Raw genomic sequence first — 25,571 nt, forward strand, 5'->3', positions numbered from 1 at the left:
TTCAGCGCCCCCCTTTGCCCATGGGCGCCTGAGCCCTATTTAAGCTCAGCCCAGTGCCTTAGTCCCTGTCTGAGCTCCAGTGCCCAGCAGCACCAGCTGGGCAGCTCTGGCATGGGCAAGTTTTCATGACCCAGCTCCTTGCTGGTGAGAGCTGCCTCATGCCCATGACTTGGAGCCCTGGCTGAACCTGGTCACCACGTCTGGGTCAGGCCCAGTGGGACTGGAGAAGCCCCTGTCCTTACGGGAGCAGCTGACTCCTGCTGGGCCTCAAACTTGGGTCAGCGAGCTCCTGGCAGCCCTCGAGCCCCCGAAACCCCTCAGATCCTCCCCCATTAACCCCTGAACCTTCCCCCCGAGCCCCCCGCCTGCCCAAGGCGGGCAGGTGCCCCCTTGGAGCACAGCCAGAGCCACTCACTGAGGGTGCAGCTTGTAGAGCGTCCCGTCCACGCCGACGGTGATTTTGAGGAAGTCCAGGCCGCGGTTCTCGCGGATCTTGTCCACCACAGCGGCCATGCCGGCGCCGCAGAGCTGGGCCGCGCGCCGCGCCACCACCGTGCACACCTCCTTCACGATGATGCTGTCGTCGCACGTGGACTCCAGCCCCAGGTGCTGCAGGATGGAGCGCACCTGCAGCAGGGCCAGGCAGTCGCTGGGGGGGACACGGCGGGGGCGGCGTTAGGGATGGAGCAGCTGGGACGTGCGGCCTCCCCTTCCTCACCTACGTCCTGCCCAGCCCGGGCACTCGTGGCTCGTGACAGTGCCTGGGGTGGCCCTACAGCCCCCTTCACCCTCAGCTTTCAGACCTGGACGTGGCCTGGCGTCACATCCTAATCAGGGAGGCTATTTCAGGACAAAGCCAGCGGAGTGTGACACCCCTGCACCCACGGGGTGTCCCCCACCCCCCCTCTGTGCCCAGGGCAGAGGATAAAGAGCCATCTGTGCTGCCAGCCCCAGACAGCCTCCTTGTCTGGCCACACAACCACGTGGGCTCTGCTGATTTATCCCCGTGGCACCATCCTGCATCGCCCTGGCTCCAGACCGAGCACGTGGAACTTCTCCCACCAGCCCTGGGGGCACGTCCCCCAGATTCCATCCGTGCTCTGACTGGCAGGCAGCTGGTGCTCACTCCCTGTTGGAGCTCACCTCTCTATCTGGGACAGGAACTTGGTCTCAAAGATCCCTCTGGTCTTCAGCCTCTCCGAGATCCGTCCCCGGAAGAGCAGCCCTTTCTTGGTGAAGTCCATCAGGATGTTGCGGACGATTTCCCCCAGGTACATGCCGCTGATCATCTTCTCATACCTGGGCAGGAGAGGACGAGGCTGGACATCAGGACAGGAAGGGACACTGGGGCTGGGTGGGGATTCCAGCTCTGCCAGGTGCTCTCAGCACAATCCCTTCAGCACGTCCACCCACGGGAGGGGAGGAGGGACGCGTCGGTGTCCTGCCCATCTTCCCCTGGATCCACCAAGGGGCTGGTGGGGCAGACCTGCTCCTGGACCCTCAGCCCCATGGGGTCCCTTCCAGGCCCCCAAAGCCACCACCCACCTCTGCTTGCCAGGGTTGAGGGACAGCTCGTCCACCGCCAGGTCGAACTCCGTCCGAATGTCATCCAGGCACCCGCTGTCCCCGAAGGCCCCCCACTCCATGTTGACACACATCCTGCCCTCGTCCCCTTCCACCAGCTCCACGTTCCTCATCTCCTCCATGTAGCAGGCGTTGCTGCCCGTGCCTGCGGAGAGGAGCGGGATCAGAGGGACCCCGGGACACCTCCCGGGGCAGGGGTGGCCCCACAGAGCAGGAGCTCCACGAGGAACTTTCAGTTCTCACCGACAATCAGCCCAACTTCACAGTAGGGATCCTCGTACCCACAGGTCATCATGGTGCCAACTGTGTCATTGACCACTGCCACCACGTCCAGGTCGAATTCCTGCAGAGGGGAGGATTGCACCAGGTATTCCTGGGGGGCTTGGAATTCCTAAGTCTGCTCCCACGGCTGGGAAAGGAGCTGGCTGTCCGGTGAGTGTGGCAGTCCGAGTCACAGAATCATGGAATGATCCTGGGCTGGAAAGGTCCTTCAAGCCCATCCCATTCTCCCCCCTGCCATGGGCAGGGACACCTTCCACTGCCCCAGGCTGCTCCGTGTCCCATCCAACACTTCCAGGGATCCTGGGGCAGCCACAGCTGCTCTGGGCACCCTCTGCCAGGGCCTCCCCACCCTCACAGGGAGGAATTCCTTCCTAACATTCAACCTAAATCTCTCCTCTTTTAGTTTAAAACTGCTCTTCCTTGTCCTCCATGACCATCCACCTCCACAGGCACAGAGGAACCCACGGACTTCCCCAGCCCCACCTGCCTGCGGGTAGAGCTCAGACCTCAGACACCTCCAGCTGCCCTGGGGCTGGGTCAGCCCTGCCAGGAGCAGCCCCTGGGCAGGAGCTCGGGGTGGTCTGTGCCGAGGAAACGAGCAGGTGTCTCCTGAGCTCAGACAAGTCTGCTCCAGCCCTGGCCAGGAGCCAGCCCATAGCTCCAGGGTCTGAAAATCCAACCTCAAGTGATGAGTAAGGGCGGCTGTGAAAATTCCGACACTCATTATGCTGAGCTCAGCCCAGTAATTTGTTTTACAGGCCAATTAATGATGCTAAAGAGAGCCAGGATGTGGGAGCAGCTGCTGGCTTCTCCCAGCCCTGTGCCTGCTCACCTCTCTCCTGTGAATGGCCTCCTTCAGCAGCCCCACCACGTCCTCTCCCTCGCAGCCCGTCGCCTTGAAACCTTTTGTCCACTTCAGGAGAATTCCCTGTTGTGGGGAAAAAACCCCCAGTGAGTCCCCCTCAACAGCAGGTGGGAGGCACAGCCAGGGATGCTGCCAGGAGGGGTGGGCTTACCTCGTCCAGGTTGTTCTGCTGGCAAGGGAAGGAGAAGGTGAATCCCAGCGGGAGCGACACGCCCTTCATCCCCATGTACTCCAGGAAGTCGGAGATGCAGTGGACAATGTGGTCAAAGAGCTGGAGAGCAAAGCCAAAGGGAGGAGTTACCACCACAGCCATTGCCCAGCCTGCCCAAACTGCTGGGGGCTCCGACCCATTCCCAGGCCTGCTGGAACGCTCAAATCGCTCCCGGGACTTTGAACGGAGCGGGACGTGGCTCAGCTGCACTGTGGGAGGTGAGCAACCCCAAAAAGCTCCGTTCACCCTCCTCCCCACCCACAGCGTGGCCAAATTCCTGCACTATCTCCACCTCGCAGGTCCCTGGAGGGGTGGGGGCCAGCAGGGAGGTGACACGGGAATCCAGTCCCCCCGCAAGGGATGCCCACAGCCCTCCAGCCCAGTCTGCTGCAGATACTCCCAGTCCCCCAGCACTGCCTGGAGTGCTTTGCAAAACTCTTTCCAAATGTGCCTCACCGCTTGTGTTGTGGTTTCCCTATCTGGGAAATGGGGATGATGCTTATCTGCCCTTGTGGAGTGTGTGGGATTCAGGGAGGCTCACTCATGCCTGGGAATAACACCATTTCTAACCTAAAAACCAGACTCCAGCTTCCCAAACTCCAGAGCCTTGGGCACAACTCGCTGCTCTAAGGGCAGGAGAGCACCAGCCCTCCCCACTCCTGGTTTTGCTCCCTGGAAAGGCAAAACCAGCTCCGTGGCCAGCCCTGCTCCAGCCACCCCAGGGAAGAGGCCCCTTCCCCCTCTCCGTCTGCCCATGCTGACCTCCTCTCCCGTGCCCTGCATGATCTCCACGGGGATGGAGTAGATCTTGTTGTGCATCTCCACCCCGCGCCGCATCCCGTTCCTGACGCGCACCAGCAGCACGCGGAAGTTGGTTCCTCCCAGGTCCAGGGCGAGGAAATCTCCCTTTTCTGCAAGCCAAGAGAGGATCATCAGAAGAGATCCCAGCACGGGGCATCCAGGGTGTGGCACAGAGTAGACATGGATCTGCCCTCTTCCAGGGAGAGGGATGGAAACGCAGACATGGCTGGGGATAGGCAGGAGCAGAGGGTGGAGGGGTTTGCTCCAGACTCGGGGTGACGATGAGGCTTGGAATCATAAACCTGAGTTGGAAGGGACCCACAAGGATCACTGCTCCTGGCCCTGCACAAGCTTCCAGCCAAGGTCAGGCACTCGCCCAAGCCGCAGGAAGAGCCAGGAGCACAGCCCAGGATGAGGGTGGAGAGAATCCTGTGGCAGGATTCGTGGCCACGCAGAGCCAGGCTTTGTGTTAAGTCAGGTGCAGAACGTCCTGGAGGCTCAGTGCTCTGCCCAGTACCAAACTGGAGGTTCCTGCCACTCCCACCACAAAGAGGAACCGGCCACAGCAAAGGATCCAGCCGCTCCCAAGGATGCAGGACATGCACGGGCTCACACAGAGGCCGTACACAGGACACATCACCTGTGCCATCGGGAGTGGAGCACACGTAGGTGGGCAGCATTTTCACCGTCGCCTCCGCGTGCGTCTCCTTGCCCAGCCCTTTCTCCATCTCTATCCTCATCCTTTGCTTCACCTCCAGCAGCTGCTCGTGGCTCAGCTTGAGGGGCTCCAGGATCTTCTGCCGGGCCTTGTGCTGTGCAGCCAGCCTGTAGGCCACGGCCGTCACCATGGCCGCCCCTTTGCCGCTGCCGTCCTCCGAGCGGATGAAGCGGATCTCGCAGTCCGGCAGCAGCTGCCGCACGGTCTTGTGCATGCGACGGGCAAAGCTGGGGAGGAGGAGGAGAGGGGACCCGAGTGTGACCTTCTGGGGACCCCCTGGGACCCAAACGAGGGGCCCGAGGGGATATTTGGAGGCGCTTCTCTTGTGCCAAGCTGTGTGCGCTGCTGGCAGCAGCAGATCCCTCTCTGTCCCTGTCCCCAGCAGCCCCAGATCCATGTCCCTGTCCCCAGATCCCTGTCCCCAGCACCCCCAGGCCCCTGTCCCTGTCCCCAGCCCCCCCAGACCCCTGTCCCTGTCCTCACCACTCCCAGATCCCTGTCCCCAGTACCCCCAGGTCCCTGTCCCTGTCCCCAGTACCCCCAGGTCCCTGTCCCTGTCCCCAGCCCCCCCAGACCCCTGTCCCTGTCCCCAGCCCCCCCAGACCCCTGTCCCTGTCCTCACCACTCCCAGATCCCTGTCCCCAGTACCCCCAGGTCCCTGTCCCTGTCCCCAGTACCCCCAGGTCCCTGTCCCTGTCCCCAGCCCCCCCAGACCCCTGTCCCTGTCCCCAGCCCCCCCAGACCCCTGTCCCTGTCCTCACCACTCCCAGATCCCTGTCCCCAGCCCCACCTTGTCCCTGTCCCCAGCCCCCCTGTCCCTGTCCCTGTCCGTGTCCCTGTCCCTGTCCCTGTCCGTGTCCCTGTCCCTGTCCGTGTCCCTGTCCCGTCCGTGTCCCGCACTCACTGCGGGTGTTTCTTGTACACGGAGCCGTCCACGCCCACGGTGGAGCGCAGCCTCTCCACGCCCTTGTTGTCCTTGATGCGGCGCAGCACGGCGGCCAGCGTGGCCCCGCACAGGCTGGCCGAGCGCGTCGACACGATCTGGCAGACGCGCAGCGTGGCCAGGCAGTCCTCGTGCGACGGCTCCAGGCCCAGCTTGCTCAGGATCTCGTGGGCTTTCTGCAGCCCTTCCTTCTCCCTGTTAGTTCAGAAAGGGGTTCGTGCCTGGGAACGCGGCTTTTGCTGGGTGGTGGCGGGCCGGGTTGGCTCAGTGCTGCTCCATCCAGGAAACCCCTGGACCCTACTTACTTCTCAATGGCAGAGACGAATCTGGTCTCGAAGTGGCCCGTGGTGAGCAGATCCGGGGTGAGCCTTCCCCCAAACAGCAGCCCTTCCTTGGCCATCTTCACCAGGATGAGCCTGACCAGCTCCCCCATGTACATGCCACTGATCATCTTCTCAAACCTGCCCGTGGGGAGGCGTCAGATGGAACCAGGGAACGGCTTGGGCTGGAAAAGCCCTCCAAGGTTATCAAGTCCAGCCATTCCCCAGCTCTGCCAAGGCCACAGCTAACCCACGTCCCCAAGTGCCACATCCACAGAGCTGTTAGATCCCTCCAGAGGTGGTGACACCGCCCTGGGCAGCCTGTGCCACACCTGACCGCCCTTTCAGAGCACAAATCTTCCCTAATATCCAACCTAAACCTCTCCTATCTCTCCATAAGCTCCCCCCGAGCCTCCTTTTCTCCAGGCTAAAGGATGAGTGTGTTTGGCTGTGTGTGCCACGAGGTGGCCACAGGCTGACCTGAAAACCCCTTGGCATCCTCCCATCCCAAAGAGAATCTAGGTGATCTCTTCCCAGAGCAGTTTATCCCCAGTGATGAGGCCATCATTTTGCAAAGAGAACTCGTGGCCACCTGAAGGGGCTTAGTCAGTTTGCAGGGACCCCCAGATCACCCCCACACCACAGCAGCCCTGTGGGGAATGGGAGGTCTGTGGGATGGGGATGTGGACACTGGGTGTTGGTGTCTGCCTGGGCTGGTGAGGGACTTCACTGGCCAGGAAGGGAACAGGAATCATTCACATGAGGGGGTCACCAGGGCAGCAGGTGGGGCAGACAGCCCCAGGTTTGGGACACAGCCCCAGGTTCGGGACACAGCCCCTGCTTTGGGACACAGCCCCAGGTTTCCCCAGGTTTGGGACACAGCCCCTGCTTTGGGACACAGCCCCTGCTTTGGGACACAGCCCCTGCTTTGGGACACAGCCCCTGGTTTCCCCAGGTTCGGGACACAGCCCCTGCTTTGGGACACAGCCCCTGCTTTGGGACACAGCCCCAGGTTTGGGACACAGCCCCAGGTTTGGGACACAGCCCCAGGTTTGGGACACAGCCCCAGGTTTCCCCAGGTTCGGGACACAGCCCCAGGTTTGGGACACAGCTCCTGGTTCGGGACACAGCCCCTGGTTTGGGACACAGCCCCTGGTTTGGGACACAGCCCCAGGTTTGGGACACAGCCCCAGGTTTCCCCAGGTTTGGGACACAGCCCCTGCTTCGGGTCACAGCCCCTGCTTCGGGACACAGCCCCTCTCTGCACCGGTGGCAGAGGACACGGTGACCCAGTTAGCTGGGCTGACCTCCCCAGTCCCAGTAACGCTGGCGCTGTGGGAGGATGGACAATGCTGAGCAAACCACGAGCCCGAGCCAAGAATCTGCTCACAATTGTTTGCCAGGGTTGAGCGAGCCCATGTCGATCTCACGGTCGAACTCGGTGCGGATGTCGTTGAGCACGCCGTCGTCGCCAAAGGCCCCCCACTCCATGTTGATGCACATCCGGCCTTCGTCCCCTTCCACCAGGTCGATGTGCCTCATCTCCTCCATGTAGCAGGCGTTGGTACCAGTTCCTGGGCCGAGCAGGGGCACAGGGTGAGCGAGGACGCCGCCTTTCCCTCATTCCCATTATTCCCAATTTCCCTTTGGCCACAGCCCAACGCAGAGAGCTAAGCAAGCGAGCCCTGGACAATGCTGGTTTTCCAGCACTGATATCATCCCCCTCTCTTTTTGCCCCCAAAGGCCTGCAAGAAGCAGGATCTCCCTTCTGGCTCTCCCGGAGGGCTGGACCCCAGGAAACATCCCCAAAACATCTTCCCCCCTCGCTGCAGCTCACCAACAATGAGGCCAACTTCACAGTTGTGGTCATCGTAGCCACAGGTCATCATGGTTCCCACGGTGTCATTCACCACGGCCACGATGTCGATGTCGAAGTCCTGAGATGGTGGAAACGAGAGAGGGTGACCCAAGAGAGACAAAACTGACCAAAACACCCCCACGGAGCCAAGGCGTCCGTGCCAGGACCCGTGTGCCCCCACACCAGCCTCTTACCCCTCTTTTCTTGATGGACTTGCGCAGCAGGGACACCACGTCCCTCCCCTCCACGCTGCTGCACTTGAACCCCTTCGTCCACGTCACGAGGATGCTCTGCAGGGGAACAGCAAGAGGGGAGCTTGGAGGTGGCACCTGGCTCCTGGCACAGGGGGCAGGTGGTCCTGCGGGGGGAGCCCCCCGTTATCAGCTCAGCAGCTGCGCTATCACAGCCGCAGCTTCCGTGTCAGATAAAGTTTATGGCCACGAAATCACACGTGAGCTGCTCGCTGCTGCCCTGGCAGCAGGAACGTGCTTCCCATGACCAGCTTTGATTGAGCCCTGCAGCAAAACTTGTTCACAAGCCCAAGGAATGCTCCTTGACCCATCCCTGAGGGGTGGATGGCTTGCTGTGCCTATGGAATGCTCCTTGGCCCAGCCCTGTGGGGTGAGAGGCTCACTGTGCCTTTGGAATGCTCATTTACCCAGCCCTGTGGGGTGGGGGCTCACTGTACCTAGGGAACAATCCCTGACCCACCCCTCTGGGGTGGGGGCTCGCAGTCCCCTGTGGCCAGAGGCACCTGCCCAGGGGCTGAGCTGAGCCCTGGGGGCAGGAAAAGGACTCAGTGACATTTGGAATCTCCAACCCTAAGCCACAGCCCCCTTAGGGAGGCAGACGCCCGCCCTGCCTTAGAGCTGGGGAAACTGAGGCACTGAGCGACGCGACCCCGGTGAGGTCACGGGGCGCAGACCCTTCCTCCGGCAGCTTCTGCATTCTCCCGTTCTTCCCAGCCCCGTGTCTGCAGGAGGGGAGCGTTAATCCCTCCCGGAGCCGCTGGGGCTCCGCGAGTGCCGAGAGGACGTGCCAGGGCTGCCGCGCTCCATGGAGCCAGCCCCTGCCCATCCCGGGGGGGGAAAGGGGCAGGGACAGCCAGCATCACCCTCAGCCCCTGCCCATCCCGGGGGGACAAAGGGACAAGGAGAGCCAGCACCACCCCCAGCCCCTGCCCATCCCGGGGGGACAAAGGGACAAGGAGAGCCAGTATCACCCCCAGCCCCTGCCCATCCCGGGGGGGACAAAGGGGCAGGGACAGCCAGTATCACCCTCAGTCCCTGCCCATCCCGGGGGGAGAAAGGGACAAGGAGAGCCAGCGTCACCCCCAGTCCCTGCCCATCCCGGGGGGACAAAGGGGACAAGGAGAGCGAGCACCACCCCTCAGCAGCGGGGCCCACGTGCCTCGCTGGGCTCGGGGATGTTTGGTCTCCCGGCGAGGTCACAGCTCCGGCAGAGCTGACAGTGACAGTGACAGTGACAATGACAATGACAGTGACAGTGACAGTGACAGCCATCGGTGCCCGGGGCTGGCGGAGGGGACAGGGGGGACAGGGGACCGCCCTCCCCGTGCCGCTGCTCGCTGCTTGGGGGGATGTGATGTTCAGGGATGTGATGCTCAGGGATGTGATGTTCAGGGATGTGATGCTCAGGGATGTGGTGTTCAGGGATGTGATGCTCAGGGATGTGATGTTCAGGGATGTGGTGATGCTCAGGGATGTGGTGTTCAGGGATGGGATGTTCATGGATGTGGTGATGCTCAGGGATGTGGTGATGCTCAGGGATGTGGTGATGCTCAGGGATGTGATGCTCAGGGATGTGATGTTCAGGGATGTGATGCTCAGGGATGTGATGTTCAGGGATGTGATGCTCAGGGATGTGATGTTCAGGGATGTGGTGATGCTCAGGGATGTGATGCTCAGGGATGTGATGTTCAGGGATGTGATGCTCAGGGATGTGATGTTCAGGGATGTGATGCTCAGGGATGTGATGTTCAGGGATGTGGTGATGCTCAGGGATGTGGTGTTCAGGGATGGGATGTTCATGGATGTGGTGATGCTCAGGGATGTGGTGATGCTCAGGGATGTGGTGATGCTCAGGGATGTGGTGATGCTCAGGGATGTGGTGTTCAGGGATGTGATGCTCAGGGATGTGATGCTCAGGGATGTGGTGTTCAGGGATGTGGTGTTCAGGGATGTGATGCTCAGGGATGTGATGCTCAGGGATGTGGTGTTCAGGGATGTGATGCTCAGGGATGTGATGCTCAGGGATGTGATGCTCAGGGATGTGATGCTCAGGGATGTGGTGTTCAGGGATGTGATGCTCAGGGATGTGATGCTCAGGGATGTGGTGTTCAGGGATGTGATGTTTAGGGATGTGGTGATGCTCAGGGATGTGGTGTTCAGGGATGGGATGTTCATGGATGTGGTGATGCTCAGGGATGTGGTGATGCTCAGGGATGTGATGCTCGGCACATCTGGCTGCAGCTCTGGTGAAAAAGCTGCTTTCCATGGAGGCATCCCAAGGAAACATCACCCCCCAGGGCCCTGCAGCTCCCGGGACACACCAAACAGCTTTTAAAAAGGCAATCTGGCACATATCCTTAATTTTCTTTTAAACAGGGGGTTTATAGTGTGTTTGGAGAAGATGACAAGCAACCAGTTATTGGGAGGTGATGCCAATTCCCTGAAGGAATGTTCCATCCTCTGTGTCCCTGACCCTGCAGCCACCGAGTCATTGCACCGACAAAAAATATTCACAAAAATAAAAGGACAGTGCTGCTCCTGAGCTCCTGTCACCCAGAGCTCGGGAAATGGTTTTACAGGGATGAGAGAGGTGGCCCAAAATCAACGAGCCTCATTAAAAGCCCGAGTTTAAACTGGTGTGGAACCCACAGGGAGAGCACAGCCCCTCACCCACCTCGTCCAGCTTGGTCTGGTGGCACGGGAAGGAGAAGGTGAAGCCGAGGGGGAGCTTCTTGTCTTTGATTTGCAGCTTGTCCAGGAAGTTGGCCAAACACTCGGCAATGTGGTCGAAAAGCTGGGGGGAAAGGGTAAAGAATTCAGGAATTCACGGGAATTCACGGCCCCCAGCAGGACCCCCGGGGCCAGGACAGAGCAGGGGCTGTCCAGGAGCTCACCTGCACCCCGCTGCCGCGCATGAGCTCCTCGGGGATGGCGTAGATCTGGTTCTCCATCTCCACCTTGCGCAGCCCGTTGTCCGACACCTTCACCCGCAGCACTCGGAAGTTGGTGCCACCCAGGTCCAGGGCCAGGAAGTCCCCGTCCTCTGTGGGGTCAGGACAAGGACAACCCGTGAGCTTGCAGGGCCCTGAGGTAACCCAGCTACCAGGATACAGTCAGATTTGTTGTTATATGCCATCATTTTGTCCATTATCATTGGTTTTTTTGGTGTTTTATTGGAGCAGTCGCTGTATTCCCTGCCCCTCCTCTGCCCCCACAGAGGATCAATATTTTGACCATCACTGAGGCAGATCCAGGTGCTTTGGGGCACGAATCCCACCAGCCCCCCCCAGAAAATCCCAAACCAACAGGGATCCCTGGAGGTCCAGCCTCAGGCTCCATCAGGAAGAAGGCAGCAGAGCCATTCCTGACCCTACTGATGCTCGTGGAAGCTCCTAAACCTCCAGCCCAAGGGGTTCAACCCTGATGGCAGCTTGGCTCAGCTCTGGAATGCCACACACTCCTGGCATGTGGCAGCAGGAAACCAGGGAGGGAGAAGCTCCCAAGGAGCTTTGGGGCCTCCCTGCCGCCTTCTCCAGGGAGAGCTGGTGTGGAATCTTCGCTGCTTTTTTGCCAGGGTAGGACTAAACGTGTGAGAGGGCATTTCTTGTTGGGACTGGGATGTTTATTAGCTCTTATCTGTGTCTCACAAACCCTGAGTTCTGCAGCACTTCACTCTAACAAACTAAAAATGGAGCCCCATCTCCCTCTCTACAAGGCCTTTTAAGGATGAACTGTCCAATTAAGAAATGACACCTAAATTACTTTCACTTTTAACCCTTTAACCAACCACCCATGCCCTGCAATGCGACTTTTTTATCCAATTACACAAAACCACCCAAAGCCATGGAGGAGAAGGAGAAGGAGAAGGCGAAGGCGAAGGCGAAGGCGAAGGCGAAGGCGAAGGCGAAGGAGAAGGCGAAGGAGAGGGAGAGGGAGAGGGAGAGGGAGAGGGAGAGGGAGAAGGAGAAGGAGAAGGAAGAAAAAAAAGAAAAATAAAAAGAAAAAAGAAAAAATAAAAAAGGAAAAGGAAAAGGAAAAGGAAAAGGAAAAGGAAAAGGAAAAGGAAAAGGAAAAGGAAAAGGAAAAGGAAAAGGAAAAAGGACCAGCCTCTGCCCTAAAACCTCCATCTTGCCTTATATCTATTACTATATTCTAAAACCTTAAACTCTAAGTTTTCACCCTGTGATATGACACACTTCTATTCAAACTCCACAGCCACAATCCCAGTCCCACCATTCCATTTTGGGAGCCTTCTCCACGGCCCAGATCAGCGCAGTGTTCTCCTGGGGGTCCGTGCCCGCCGGCACAGAAAGCCTGAAACCCTCAGCAGCCAGGGCTCCAAGGAGGCTCCTCCAAGGGGAGCCCCAGGGCTGTGCCCTGGCCTGCTCTGGGCAGGAACAGCGCCCAGCTGGCAGTTTCAGGGCGGAGGGGGCCGGGGAAAGCCCTCTCTCAGCACTGCGGAGCCCCGAATGCGCTGCGCTGGCTCTGCGTGCACAAAGGGAACCAAACCCGCGGGTCACTGGTATGCACGCACCGGCCAAAGGCAGCCCCAGCCCGGCTCCTTCTGGCTCTGCCAGGCTGACCGCGCAGGGCTCGGGGCGAGGGAACGGGCACGGCCCCGGCCAGGAGCTGGAGCAGCTCCACGGAGGGGAAGGGGCCAGGGAGCTGCTGTGCTCCAGGGACTGGGCAGGAACGGGGGCTCCGAGGGGCGTGTGGGCATCAGGGCTGGGCACGGAGAGGGGGGAGGGCACTCGGGGGTCAGTGCAGCCCCTGGGGGCAGAACGGCACCGAAAGAGGGGTCAGAGCATCCCACCACCGAAAGAGGGGTCAGAGCATCCCACCACCAAAAGAGAGGTCAGAGCATCCCACCACCGAAAGAGGGGTCAGAGCATCCCACCACCGAAAGAGGGGTCAGAGCATCCCATCCCCGAGGAGCACAGAGCCACCACCAAGAGGCACAGAGCCACCACCGAGGGCACAGGGCCACCCCCGAGGAGCACAGAGCCCTCCCTGAGGAGCACAGAGCCACCACCAAGAGGCACAGGGCCACCACCGAGAGGCACAGAGCCACCACCGAGGGGCACAGGGCCACCACCGAGAGGCACAGAGCCACCACCGAGAGGCACAGGGCCAGCAGGGCACTGAGCTCCTGCACTGCTCCAGTCACTCCCTGGATATTCCTTTCTCCTCCTCCCCCTGACCCTTAGCTTTAAACCAGTTTGGCAGCTCGTTTGGCAGCCTGTCTGCCAGCCACGGGGCACGGAGGCTCTTCACGTGGAAAACACACCAGGAAAACCTTGGAGGAGCTCCCCAGCGCCCTGGGGAGCCCAGCACGGGCAGCACCCTCAGCCACAGCAGGACAGAGCTGGCCCATCCATCGTGTCCTGCCCCTCACACGGGTCACAGCTCCCCTGGCCATTGGCACTGAGAGCACCTCAGGGGGGTGATCAATACCATCAGGGCATGGAGAACACCTCAGGGGGTGATCAATACCATCAGGGCACAGAAACACCTCAGGGGGTGATCAATACCATCAGGGCATGGAGAACACCTCAGGGGGGTGATCAATACCAGCAGGGCATGGAGAGCACCTCAGGGGGTGATCAATACCATCAGAGCACAGAGAACACCTCAGGGGGCAATCAATACCATCAGGGCACAGAGAACACCTCAGGAGGTGATCAATACCATCAGAGCACAGAGAACACCTCAGGGGGTGATCAATACCAGCAGGGCATGGAGAACACCTCAGGGGGTGATCAATACCATCAGGGCATGGAGAACACCTCAGCGGGTGATCAATACCATCAGGGCACAGAGAACACCTCAGGGGGTGATCAATACCATCAGGGCACAGAGAACACCTCAGGGGGTGATCAATACCAGCAGGGCATGGAGAACACCTCAGGGGGTGATCAATACCATCAGGGCATGGAGAACACCTCAGGGGGTGATCAATACCATCAGGGCATGGAGAACACCTCAGGGGGTGATCAATACCAGCAGGGCACGGAGAACACCTCAGGGGGTGATCAATACCATCAGGGCATGGAGAACACCTCAGGGGGTGATCAATACCATCAGGGCATGGAGAACACCTCAGGGGGGTGATCAATACCATCAGGGCATGGAGAACACCTCAGGGGGACCAGCAGGGCATGGAGAACACCTCAGGGGGTGATCAATACCAGCAGGGCATGGAGAACACCTCAGGGGGACCAGCAGGGCATGAAGAACACCTCAGGGGGGTTATCAATACCAGCAGGGCATGGAGAACACCTCAGGGGGGTTATCAATACCATCAGGGCACAGAGAACACCTCAGGGGGTGATCAATACCATCAGGGCATGGAGAACACCTCAGGGGGTGATCAATACCATCAGGGCATGGAGAACACCTCACAGGGTGATCAATACCATCAGGGCATGGAGAACACCTCAGGGGGTGATCAATACCATCAGGGCATGGAGAACACCTCAGGGGGTGATCAATACCAGCAGGGCATGGAGAACACCTCAGGGGGTGATCAATACCAGCAGGGCATGGAGAACACCTCAGGGGGTGATCAATACCATCAGGGCATGGAGAACACCTCAGGGGGTGATCAATACCATCAGGGCATGGAGAACACCTCAGGGGGTGATCAATACCATCAGGGCATGGAGAACACCTCAGGGGGTGATCAATACCATCAGGGCATGGAGAACACCTCAGGGGGTGATCAATACCATCAGGGCATGGAGAACACCTCAGGGGGTGATCAATACCATCAGGGCATGGAGAACACCTCAGGGGGTGATCAATACCATCAGGGCATGGAGAACACCTCAGGGGGACCAGCAGGGCATGGAGAACACCTCAGGGGGTGATCAATACCATCAGGGCATGGAGAACACCTCAGGGGGTGATCAATACCAGCAGGGCACAGAGAACACCTCAGGGGGTGATCAATACACCAGGGATAAGGGCACTGGAGCCAAGAAGGTCACAGGGTCTCAGCTCCTTGGAGGTAAGGCAGGGAACCCAGAAGGATCCCCGAAAACGAGCGGTTTGGGGGCAATTCCTGGGAGTTCCTGGGCGGATCAGCTCTGCAGGAGGAACAAGGCAGCAAAGTCTCCCTTGGAAAATTCCCAGCCATGCTGGGAACACGTGATGGGCTCCAGGTCTGGGCACTGCCCTCCACCTTGGGCTCCCAGGCCCCGTGATAAGGTATCGGCTCCGGTGCTGAGCCCACAAGCCAAACAGCCAGGGCAAATACAGAGCCCTGCTTCCAGGGGCTGTTTGCTCTTGGCACAGGGTGAGAGCTCGGTGCCTGGAGGACCTGCTGTGATCCTGCTGTGTGGGATCATGTCCCAGCACCTCAGAGGCTGCTCACCCCAGAGATCCCCCCTTGAGACTCCCAACCCACTGCAATTCCACTGCCTGGGAATCCTCTGGCAAACTGGATTAATGAAAAATAAGAGGAAGAGGAAAAGCTGGGAGGCCCAGACTCCAGGGAGATGCAGGAGAAGGTGGAGCTGCAGACCCTGGCATTTCCCACTGCAGCCTCTCCCTCCTTCCAGATAATTCATGGTGCCAGGGAAGGGGAAGGGACCCCAAGGACCACTCAGTCCCACTGCCCTGCCCTTCCACTGCACCTCTGCCCATCCAGCCCGGCCTCGAACACGTCCAGGCAGACACAACTTCCTTGGGAAGCCTTGCTGGGATGTGGTAAATCCCTGTTTTCTGGCCACGAGAACAGCCAGTTTTGCCAAGCCTTTCAAGGCTCTGCACCACACCATCTGTTTTGTTTTCTTTTTTTCCTGCAGAGGCAGCCAGGTACTGTCAGGAGCTGAGCCCCTCAGCCAAGGGAAAGGTGCTGCCAAGAGCCATCCCTTGGATTTTCCAGATTTGACCCCCAAGTCCTGCAGCATCCTCCTGAAAGCTCCAGGCTGGGGTGGTCAGCTGCTGGGGCTTAGCAGAGGATCCTTGTGTCAACACCATTGTGGAGGAGGAAACCTGGGCACCCAGAAAAGCCTGGAAAAACCAGGAGTGGAGCAGGGAGGAGGGTGATGGTTGCACTGAGCAGGGAAAGCCCTCGGGAGAGTCACTGGGGCTCCAAGGAGAAGCTTATCTGGCATCTGTTTCCCCATCACCGCGCTGCCAGCACGGCATGGTGCTGTTCCAGTGGGTGCCAGAGCCAAGCAAAGCAAGGAAAGTTGATTTTAGAAGAGCTTCTGCTTTCAAAGCAGAATTCCCCCCCTCTTATCACCCCACACTGGAATGGCAAAACCCCCGAGAGCCAGGGCTGGGTTTTGGCTTGACCTGCAGGTGTGACCTTGCATTTCCATAAGCACCTCTCATCCCCCTGGAGCTGAGCATTACACGGGGTCTAATCCCACCCAGAGCCACGGGAGGAGGGCAGAGAGGACAGAGACATTCTACAGGGGGATGTTTGGAGCCCTGTGGCAGCAGCATCAGCTCACAGCAGGGCTGGAGCAGAGGAATAACCTGTCCTTGGACTGGGAGCAGCTGCTGGCACCTGGCACAGGTGCCCAGCCCAGGTCAGACTTTGCCCAGGAGCTTTAAAAAGAGGGAAGAAGGAAGGACAGCCCTGGACAGTGAGATCCTCCCCAGCTGCTGCCACACCATCTGTGCCAGGGACCTGGCACCAAGCCCCCAGCCCTGACTTGCCCCCTTCCAGCCCCTTCCCCAAAACCCAAGGGACACTGATGCCACTCAGAGGCTGGATCCAGTTCGAGCTGGACAGGGAATCCCAGCTCTCATTTCCCTGGGATTTGCTCAAAACTCCCTCATTTTCCAGCCCCCCTGGGCAGCTGCAGTGCCGTGACTGCCCCAGCATCCCTCTCATGTGCCATTTTCCATGCTGCTGTTCCTCCTTCCCCCCTCCCCCGGGTGAGAAATGCCAGCTGGGACACTGGAGAAGCTGGATACAGGGAAGGGAGCCAAGGATCTGTCTTGTAAGGGCATGAGGAGGGGTTGCTCCTTCTCCCAGAGGCGGGTCAGGGTGCTGGAAGTGCTGACACACGCTCCACCTGCACCCAGCACCTTTGGCTGCACCAGTTCCCGTGCCCAGGGGCGGCTCCTGGCCGTCCCTGTAATTAAAAATATCCTCCAACATTTAAATAGATTGGAATCTCGATCCCAGGGCAGGCAGCCAGGTCCAGCTTTTGGGTGTAGGTGCAGCTGGGGGGCCTAGATCAGGGGGTGCTTTGAGGATTAAAGAGGCTCAGAGGGAAGGTGGAGACACTTTGAGCAGGGGTGTAGTGAGAGGACAGGGGAATGGTCTCAAACTGGAAGTTATTAAAGTATATACAAGATTTAAGTTGCTGGGGAAATTCCTTCATGGGAAGAGCTGTCCAGGCCTGGCACAGCTGCCCAGGGCACTGCTGGAGTCCCCATTCCTGGGGGGATTTAGCAGCTGTGTGCATGTGGCACCTGGGGACACGGGTCAGGGATGGATTGGTGGGATTTGACCGACCTGGGGCCTTTTCCAGCCGAAACCATCCCATGGCTCTGTGATTCCATGGCTCTGTCACTTCTGTCCCTGCCCCCAGGGAGCAGACAGCCAGCAGCCATGAGGGGTTTGGGCTCTGTCCCTCTTTGTGCACCTCTCCTGCTGGTGACCAGCAGCTCCTGCCACCGAGGTTTGGCACAGATCCCTTTGTAGGAACTGGCACAGGGCAACCCCAGCTCCGAGTAACAACCAGCCACCCCCGGGGCCCTCCAAGGCTGCTGCCAGCCCGGCTGTGCATCCGGAGCAGCTCCAGCTCCGTCCGTCCTTCCCCTCAGCAGCCAGGACCAAACACCTGCTGGGTCCTGGCTGCACCTGAGGGCGAGGGGCGATGCTGCAGGGACGGCCACGAGCTCCTTCCCAAAGCAGCAGCCTGGGACAGGGAGCACTTTCCCATCTGGATGCCCGAGGGAGCAGTCCCTTGGGCCGAGAGGAGGATGTGCCGGGCTGGAGCGTGCCCTGGGCAGCTCGGGGAGAGGCAGAAAGGCCACATTGTGAGGCCCTGCTCTGCCGGGGCCCGGTGGCACTCGGACAGCGCTGGCACCGCCGCCGCCCCGCCGCTAATGAAATCCGATGAGCCGGACCCGTGACTGTCCCTGTCCTGCCAGCAAGGGCACGCGAGGGCGGCTCCCCTCCCTCCTCCCTGCTGCCTGCAGGAACTGGGAGCCCCTCCAGCCCCAGCACGGAGCGGGGAGCCCGGCCTGGCCCCACACCCAGCCGGAGCAGGGTGAAGCCCCAGCAGTGACGCCGTGGGTGCCAGCCCTGCTCGGGCAGTGCCAGGAGGACGGGTGTCCCCAGCCCTCCCTCTGCTCCCCCAGGAGCACCTCTGGCCTCCCCGTACCTGTCCCGTCCGGGGTGGACCTGACGAAGGTGGGCAGCATCTTCACGGAGGCGGTGGGGTTGGTGTCTGCTCCCAGCCCCTTCTCCATCTCCTTCTCGAAACGCTGGGACACCTCCAGCAGGGTCTCGTCGGAGAGCCGCATGTGGTACAGGTACTTGTCGACCTGCAAGGTGCAGACAAAGCCCAGGGCTCAGGCAGAGGGCTGGGGACACGGGCACAGGCCCCAGCGCACGGCAGGACAGCGTGCGGCCGCTCCCGAGGCCGCCGGGCCGGACACAAGGAGCGGGAGCGGGTTCTGCCCCATCCCAAAGGGCAGGACACGGCAGCTTTGCTGGAATTGCTCGTGCCAGGCATCACCCAGCCCTGCTCCTGCGCCTCTGCCAAGGTGCTCGCCCAAGGCCAGCCGGCATCCCCTCCCCAGGCTCTGCCAGCCCGGGAATGCCGACCCACGAGCTGCTCCTGGTGCTCCGAAGCACCTTCCCGCTCGGCCACCTGCAGACACCCAAACAGGTTGCTACAGAAGCAGGAATCCAAGCTCAGGGGTGACTCAGGAGGTCGGCAGTGGAGGTTTTCCAGGTGCAAAGCCCTTCCCACTCCACGGCATCAACGCACCTTGACCTTGACCCCCAGGGCCTCTTCCTGCACCGAGGAGGCTCGGCAGGAATCCACTGCCCTGTCATTTCTCCACTGCTGAGATCACCCCCAGAGCCCAGAGCTACTCAACACCCTGGAGCAAAGCACGCTGAAGCGACAGAAGTGGGAGCTGGAGTGACACAAGCGAGGGCCAGAATGACACAAGCGTGTGCTGTGGCCAGAGACGGAAGAAATCCACCCCACCCCTTATTCCTGGAAACTGGCGTACCCTTGAGCTGAGAATGCTTCTAAAAATGGCATGGAAGCGTCTTGTCTTGCCTGGGAAAGGCATGGAAAAGCTGCTCCCCAGCCACCAGCAGCACCGTGCGTGCCTGAGCAGCCTGGCTGGAGCAGGGAGCGGGAGAGGCGGACACTGCCCGCTCCCAAACCGTGCCCCGCTCCAATTAGCTTCACTCAGAATTAATTAAAGGGCAGCTGCAAGCCCTGAGAAGTCCAGAGGAAAACTCCACCCGGTGTGCTCACTTGTCTGCAGGCACGTAACACCGGGGTCACCGGAACCCGGGCCCGGGCTGTGCTTTATGGGGCTGAGCTGGAGGAAATGGGCATTTTGTGGGCGAGTAATTGCACCGGGGCCAGTGTGACCTCGCTCAGGGATGTGCCATCCCACCCTGGGCTGGACACAACAGCCCTGCTGTGCTTTTGGCTGCCTGTGATTCAGGCTCAGGGTGCTCCAGCACATCCTTTTTCCCCTCCCCTGAGTTCTGCTGGAAATCTGGGAGCTGAGATCCCCGTGCTGAGGCCAGGGGATGGAGGAAAGCCTGGCCCAGCACATTCCAGGAGAGGTGCTGCATCCCCTGAAGAGCAGCATGCTCTGAGTAAAAGCTCCTCGCCCCTTCTCCCGGTGCTTTCGGCTCCTTCCCAAAATCAGGAGCTGGAAGACCAGGCAAACACAAGGGAAAGGCCAAGGAGAAGGAAACCTGGAGAATTCCTGCTACCAGCTGTTTGCCAGCCTCTCCTTATCCAGCTCAGCAGCAGGAAGTCAAACAGTCAAACACTCTCCTCCCTCCCCTCCTGTTTGCTTTCACCTGCTGAAAATTCCCTCTCCTGTGCTGAGGCTCCGGCCACTGGCACCAGTAACCTCCAGTTAACTGGTTAAGAGGCGACTCTGGGGCTGGAGCTCTCCTCCATGCCAGCCCCAGGGTAGGAAACCTCCCCTTGAGCTGTGCCAAGGGTTATCCCGAGGGTTATCAGCCCATGCCATCCACCCGGAGCAGACACTGCTCATCCCAGAGAAGCTGGGTGCTTTGGGAGCTCCTCAGCAGTGAAGAACCCCCCTCACCCAAAAATCCCAGTACAGGGAAAACCCCCCTGAGGCTTCACCCCCTTCCCCCAGGACAGGCCCCGCTCGGCACGTCCCCCATGTCCTCCAGCACACCAGAATAACCTCAGCCTGAGGAACAGGGTGACCTCCCTCTAATCTCCAAAGCCCTTAAAACCTGGATCATCTTCTCCCAGCGTGGATATCACCCCACTTGGCAGCTAAAGCAGGTCAGGGCGTCCAGCAGGACGGCTCCTTCTCCACTGAATCCACCTGGCCCCACCAAGGAAGAGCCATGGCCACCGGCCTTCCCAAAACTCCCCAGCCCTGTGGCCCGGTGGGTTACTCTGAGCACCCCTCAAATTGCTACAAAGGTGGCATAAAACAAGTTGTTTTATCTGAGCACCCCTCAAATTGTTACAAAGGTGGGATAAAACGGGGAATTCAGCCTGCAGTGCCCGAGTCTGAGCATCTTTCAACACAAAACACCTTCTCAGTTGCTTAAGGCTTTTGAAGAGCATGGAATAGTTTAGGTCAGATTGCCAATTCCAAACAAACAAAGTCACTAGGTTAGGATCCTGAAGGGGGCAGTTGAGTTTCTGGAAAGCTTCCAGCCTAAACAGCAGTGTTTCCTCGAGGAAATCTAAACAAACTGAAGGGAGAAGGAAGGGATGGAAGCTGGGAAGCGCCGGGCATGCCCCAGCCCGGGACACGGCGTTAAAGCTGCGGATCACGGAGTAGCCGTGGGTGTAATGAGCTCAATGCCACGTTTTTGAGCCAAACCCCAGCAAATCCCCCTCTCCTGGCTCAAGGCTGTCTCCAAGGCTCAGCTCATTTCCATGCCGGATGCTGGAGAGGTGCCCAGGGTCGCCTGTCCCGGCTGCACGGCCACCGCTGGGAAACCTCAGCTTGCCCAAACCCTGCTGCTGTGCGACCTGAGCTGAGCCAAGCCGAGCTTAAAGCAGCCCCAAAACCAGCTTTTATTCCCAGCCTCGTGGCTCTGGTGCTGCAGCTGGACATGGTTCTGTCCCTCAAGGCTCCTCTAAAGGAGCCTGGGCCCCAAGGGATCGGTGCTGGGGAAATATTCATTAAATATGATCTTCAAATAACTCAATTCCAAGTCACTGCCATTCTCCACAGGAGCGAGTTGGGGCTGTTCAGCCTGGAAAAGAGAAAGCCTGAAGGGGCTCCAGGAGAGCTGGAGAGGGAATTTGGCCAAGGGATGGAGGGACAGGACACAGGGAATGGCTCCCACTGCCAGAGGGCAGGGATGGATGGGAGATTGGGAAGGAATTCTTGGCTCTAAGGGGGACAAGGCCCTGGCATAGGATGCCCAGATCCCTGGCAGTGTCCCAGGCCAGGCTGGACAGGGCTGGGAGCACCCTGGGACTGGATGGGCTTTAAGGTCCCTTCCAACCCAACCCATTCCAGGATCCTGTAAATTCCTTGGCTCACACGCTGCCCTGGCAGGGTGCTGGGAGCCCGTCCCCATCTCTCGGGGACACGGGGCAGAAGGGGAAGGGGAAGGCCCGGGGAGCTTTGTTCCTCTGCAATAGGGTCCCAAACACATCCTTCCCACTAATGACCCCGGTTCTGAGAAGGAGAAGCTGTTTGCCTTTTGTTTTGCTTTTGCTCTGCATCCTGTCCCAGAGCCACGTGGCTGCCAGGAACCGGACTGGGAGCACATGCTCCCCATCCCTCAGCATTTCCCGCTGCAGTTTTCAGCTGGATGTGACTAACTCCAGCAGATTTTTAAACAAAAACAGTGCACTGGGAGAGAGTGGCTGCTTTCTGGGACAGATTTATTGCTTTTGCTTTTTTGGCAACAAGGCCAAACTTTTGTTGACTGCTAGATGACGGAGAAGTGTTCAAATGTGGGGAAGGCTGGAACGCCCCAAAACCCACGGCTTGTGCTGTCAACCCCTCTCTCCAGGGAAATTTGTGCTGGGAATTCCATTTTCTTTGAATTCCTTCCCTCCCTATCCCAGTTTTTTAACCTGAAGCAAGCTGTTTTGTAAGAATCCCTGTGGTTTGAGGGGATGCTGGCTCCCTGGGAGGGGGACGCTGCGCAAGCACCAGCCCACGCCACGCGGATCCGTGGTGGGACGTGATGGACCTGGGGAAAGCGAGGCAGAGGGAGCAGGGTGAAGGCCTGAAGGGTTTCTTCCCTGTTCCACGTCCTCGGTCCCTGCGCTGCCCATGCCTGCCCCTGTTTCCCACCCCGGGTGACTCAGAGCAGGGAACCGGCTCGTCCCCTCGCCCGACCTCCGCGGGGTGACACAGGGGTGATGCTGGGCTGCCCCCGCCCTCCCCAGCTGGCACCCACGTCCTTCAGCTCCTCCACGCCGGCTCCAAGCCCACGTGTGCCCTCCCTCCCTCCCGCCTGGGATGACACACACGCCCGCCCGGAGTCATCCTCACCCTCACCCGGCTGAGTCAGATGTTTCCTGCTCGGCCGGTTCCTCCCCATCCTCCCCCCCGGGCCAGCAGCTGCATCCACGGCGGAGGTGGAGCCGGGTGGTGATGGCGAGGAAGTGACCCCGCGGAGCATCCCCCGGCCCATCCTCAGGTGACCCCGCCGCCCCACTAAAGCCCAGTTCAGCCGGGAAAACGCTGCAGTTCCACACCTGGAGACAGCCAGCTGCTCCTGTCCCGGCCCCTGTCAAACCCCCAAGGTCCCGGGGCAGAGATCCCGCTCGGGGCGGATGGCGAAGCCGCACTGAACCCAAGAACGCCCCCGGGATGGTGGGAGCATCCCCCTCTGGGGGGGGAAACTGAGGCCGGGTAGCTCTGGTGAGGAGGAAGGAGACACAGGACGGCTTCCCAAAGGTGGGAAAAGCTGTCCTGCCATTGACCTTGGCTCCTGCCACTGACCTCGGCAGCCTCAGGGGAAGCTGCTAAGTTGGTTTTCCAGGAATTTGCCATAAGTGCCCCTCCCATACCCACAGAGGCAGCCGGGGAGGAATCAGCTGGGTAAAACTAATCCCTCGGCAAGGGAAAAATTCTAAAAACAAAAGGAGGAAAGCCTGCCCCTGCTTGGGGACGGCCACAAAGGCAGGGGAATCAATCCCATCCCCACCCCCAGTGACGAGGCTGAGGGACGAGGAAGGCCGGGGTGAGCTGGCACATCCCAGGGGAACGCAGGGCAGCAGCGGCAAACTTCCAAGCTGGGATCTCAAAGGACGCGGCCGAGGTTAATTAAAGTTTGCACAATCCCTTGGGGGTTAGATAAGTCTGGACAACCCACTTTCCAGGCAGGAGAAGGGCAGGAGCTGGGGAGGAAGGTAACATGCCCCCAGATGAGTGGCAGAGCAGGTAAAGCTGCTCCGCGGCAAGAATGAGAAGAAAAATCCCATTTTTGAGGCTATTTTCAAGGCCTTGAGGTGGACACAAACCACAGCTATTGGAAAAGGCACTTTTTTACCCCAGCTGAGCTCCTTTTCTCTCTGATCCAAAGGGAAAACATCCCAGGCTACCACCTACAATCTTTTCTTGCAAATACATGGTTTGATAAGAAAACCCAACCAAACAAATCGCAGCTTTCCAAGAATCTCACCCCCTCCACCTCCCTGTGCTGGGGACTCCCTGGCTTCTCCCTTTGCCTGGGGAGATTTATAAACCGGGAATAATTTTTACACCCACGGTGGAAGCAGCCAGGTCAGACAGCTGGCTTCTCCCCCCCTTCCCTGAGCCGAGCTGAGCTCCGTGCTCTCCCCCAGCTTTGCCTCACGGGGAGGATTCACAGGAATTTGTTTAAAAATATCCCAGAAAATCCAGTTGTGGAGGCGGCCAGGAGGGCAGTGCCATGTCCCACAGGATCCCCAGCTCCGGCCAGCGGCTCCTGGATATTTTTTTTTTTTTTCCCCTCCCTCACATCTCAACAACCTTTTTTAATTTGGGACTGGGAGCCGCGAGGGAAACGAAGCCGGTTCCTGAGGCTTCGCACACCCTTCTCCCGGTGGGTAAGGAAGGCAAATTCCCCCATCCCAGCTTTCCCCCAGCATTATTCCCAGCCAGCCCCGATAAGGAAGGCGTGAGCAGCCCGGAGCCGGGGCCGGGCTGTGCCGCTGGCCTATTTCTGCCAGGGTTACACAACACAACCCCTTCCCTAGCGTGGATTTGGCTGTTGCACAACCCCGGGGCCACCGGCGAGCGGGGAGGGAGAAGCCGAGCCCGTATTTCCTTGCGGATCGCTTTGCCTTGGGAAGTTTTCCCTGCACTTTGTTTAGGTTGGGGTTGGTTTTTTTGGTTGGCTTGCTCTTTTCTTTTTTTTTTTTTTTTTTCTTTTAAATATTCTGCCTCAGTTTCCTTCCTATTTAACACCGGTGAAGGGCCAACGTGGCAGGTTTCACTTCCCCGGTAGCATCTCCAAGGTTATCCCAGGTCTCTCCAGGCATTTCCCTCGATTTTTTTATGGCGATATTTGCAAATCCCGAGCGCCTCACACTCTCACACTCAGAGCAGCAAATCCTGGCCGTTCCCGGAGTCAGGAATCACAGACGAGCTCCTCTCTGCCCTGTTCCCAGATGCCAGCGGAGCACTGCAGGAGGAGCCTGAGCCTCCGCGCTCTCTCCCATCCCGCATTTTTTCTCCAGGAATAATTTATTAAGCCCAGCCTAAGCGCTGTCCTGGCCAGACAAAGGCCGGAGCCATGGAGAGCAGGAACACTCGAGCTTTCCCAGTGCCTGAGCTCCGCAAGGGGGGTGGCCAACACTCCGGGCATCCCAGCGGGGCTGGCACTCTGGGAACGGGCTCGGGGAGCTCCGGACCCCGAAATCAAGGATTCAGAACCGCAAAACTGCGGGAACGGGAGGCAGGGAGGTGTTTGCCATCACTGTCACTGCGGGCATGGGGGGACACGTGCGCCTTGGCCGGCGGTCACCGCGTTGCGGAAGGCGACCCGAGGGGCAAGTGCCACGTCCGGGCTCGTGGCCCGGGCTGACCCCGCTCCCCGCGGGGGCTCCGGCTGGGCGCCCCGGGCCGGGGTGGAGCGGAGGAGCCGGCTGCCGGGGATGCTCCGCGCCCGCGGATGCTCCGCGCCGGCGGGAAGCGGTGACACGTGCTGCGCGGGGCGGCCGCGGGGGTCCCGGCTCCGGCGGGCAGAGGCACGGAGATCCCCCGTTCCTCCTCCTCCTCCTCCTCCTCCTCCCCCTGCGCCGCCCGGCCACGCGGGGTCCCGCGGCACGTACCGCACGCGGCCCCGGCCGGGCAGCGCCGGGGCCTCCGCCCGCCGGACCGGCCCCGCTTCCCCTTCGCTCCCCGCTTACCTTCGCCTCCCGCTCCCTTTTAAAAAGTTTTTTCTCCTTTTTTCCTTTTTTTTTCCCATTTACTTTTTTTTCCACTTTCCCCCCTTCTTTTTGCTCTTTTTACTCATTTCCTCTCCTTCTGCTTTTTTCTCTTTCTTTCTCCTTCCTTTTACTTTCTTTTTCCAACTTTTTTTCCTCATTCTTCTCCCTTTCCGACTTATTTCC

The 25,571-nt window shown here is 59.6% G+C and overlaps 1 protein-coding gene across 2 annotated transcripts in view; it reads right to left on the reverse strand.

Annotated features, from left to right (window-relative positions):
* LOC137463349 (hexokinase-2) overlaps nt 1–25,571 on the reverse strand; it is a 39,394-nt gene that overhangs the window by 5,704 nt on the left and 8,119 nt on the right. Inside the window, exons 2-17 of one of the 2 annotated variants that reach the window (XM_068174469.1) lie at nt 18,189–18,351; nt 10,728–10,876; nt 10,508–10,627; nt 7,777–7,872; nt 7,562–7,661; nt 7,115–7,298; nt 5,710–5,865; nt 5,366–5,599; nt 4,384–4,688; nt 3,705–3,853; nt 2,883–3,002; nt 2,699–2,794; nt 1,828–1,927; nt 1,546–1,729; nt 1,144–1,299; nt 416–649 (exon numbers count right to left, since the gene is read on the reverse strand). In XM_068174469.1, coding sequence (XP_068030570.1) covers nt 416–649; nt 1,144–1,299; nt 1,546–1,729; nt 1,828–1,927; nt 2,699–2,794; nt 2,883–3,002; nt 3,705–3,853; nt 4,384–4,688; nt 5,366–5,599; nt 5,710–5,865; nt 7,115–7,298; nt 7,562–7,661; nt 7,777–7,872; nt 10,508–10,627; nt 10,728–10,876; nt 18,189–18,351 — 2,546 coding nt within the window. The remainder of the gene's footprint in view (nt 1–415; nt 650–1,143; nt 1,300–1,545; nt 1,730–1,827; nt 1,928–2,698; nt 2,795–2,882; nt 3,003–3,704; nt 3,854–4,383; nt 4,689–5,365; nt 5,600–5,709; nt 5,866–7,114; nt 7,299–7,561; nt 7,662–7,776; nt 7,873–10,507; nt 10,628–10,727; nt 10,877–18,188; nt 18,352–25,571) is intronic. The other variant, XM_068174470.1, reaches the window with a different exon arrangement.

Source organism: Anomalospiza imberbis, chromosome 28, assembly GCF_031753505.1.
Source record: "Anomalospiza imberbis isolate Cuckoo-Finch-1a 21T00152 chromosome 28, ASM3175350v1, whole genome shotgun sequence".
NCBI classification, from domain to species: domain Eukaryota; kingdom Metazoa; phylum Chordata; class Aves; order Passeriformes; family Viduidae; genus Anomalospiza; species Anomalospiza imberbis.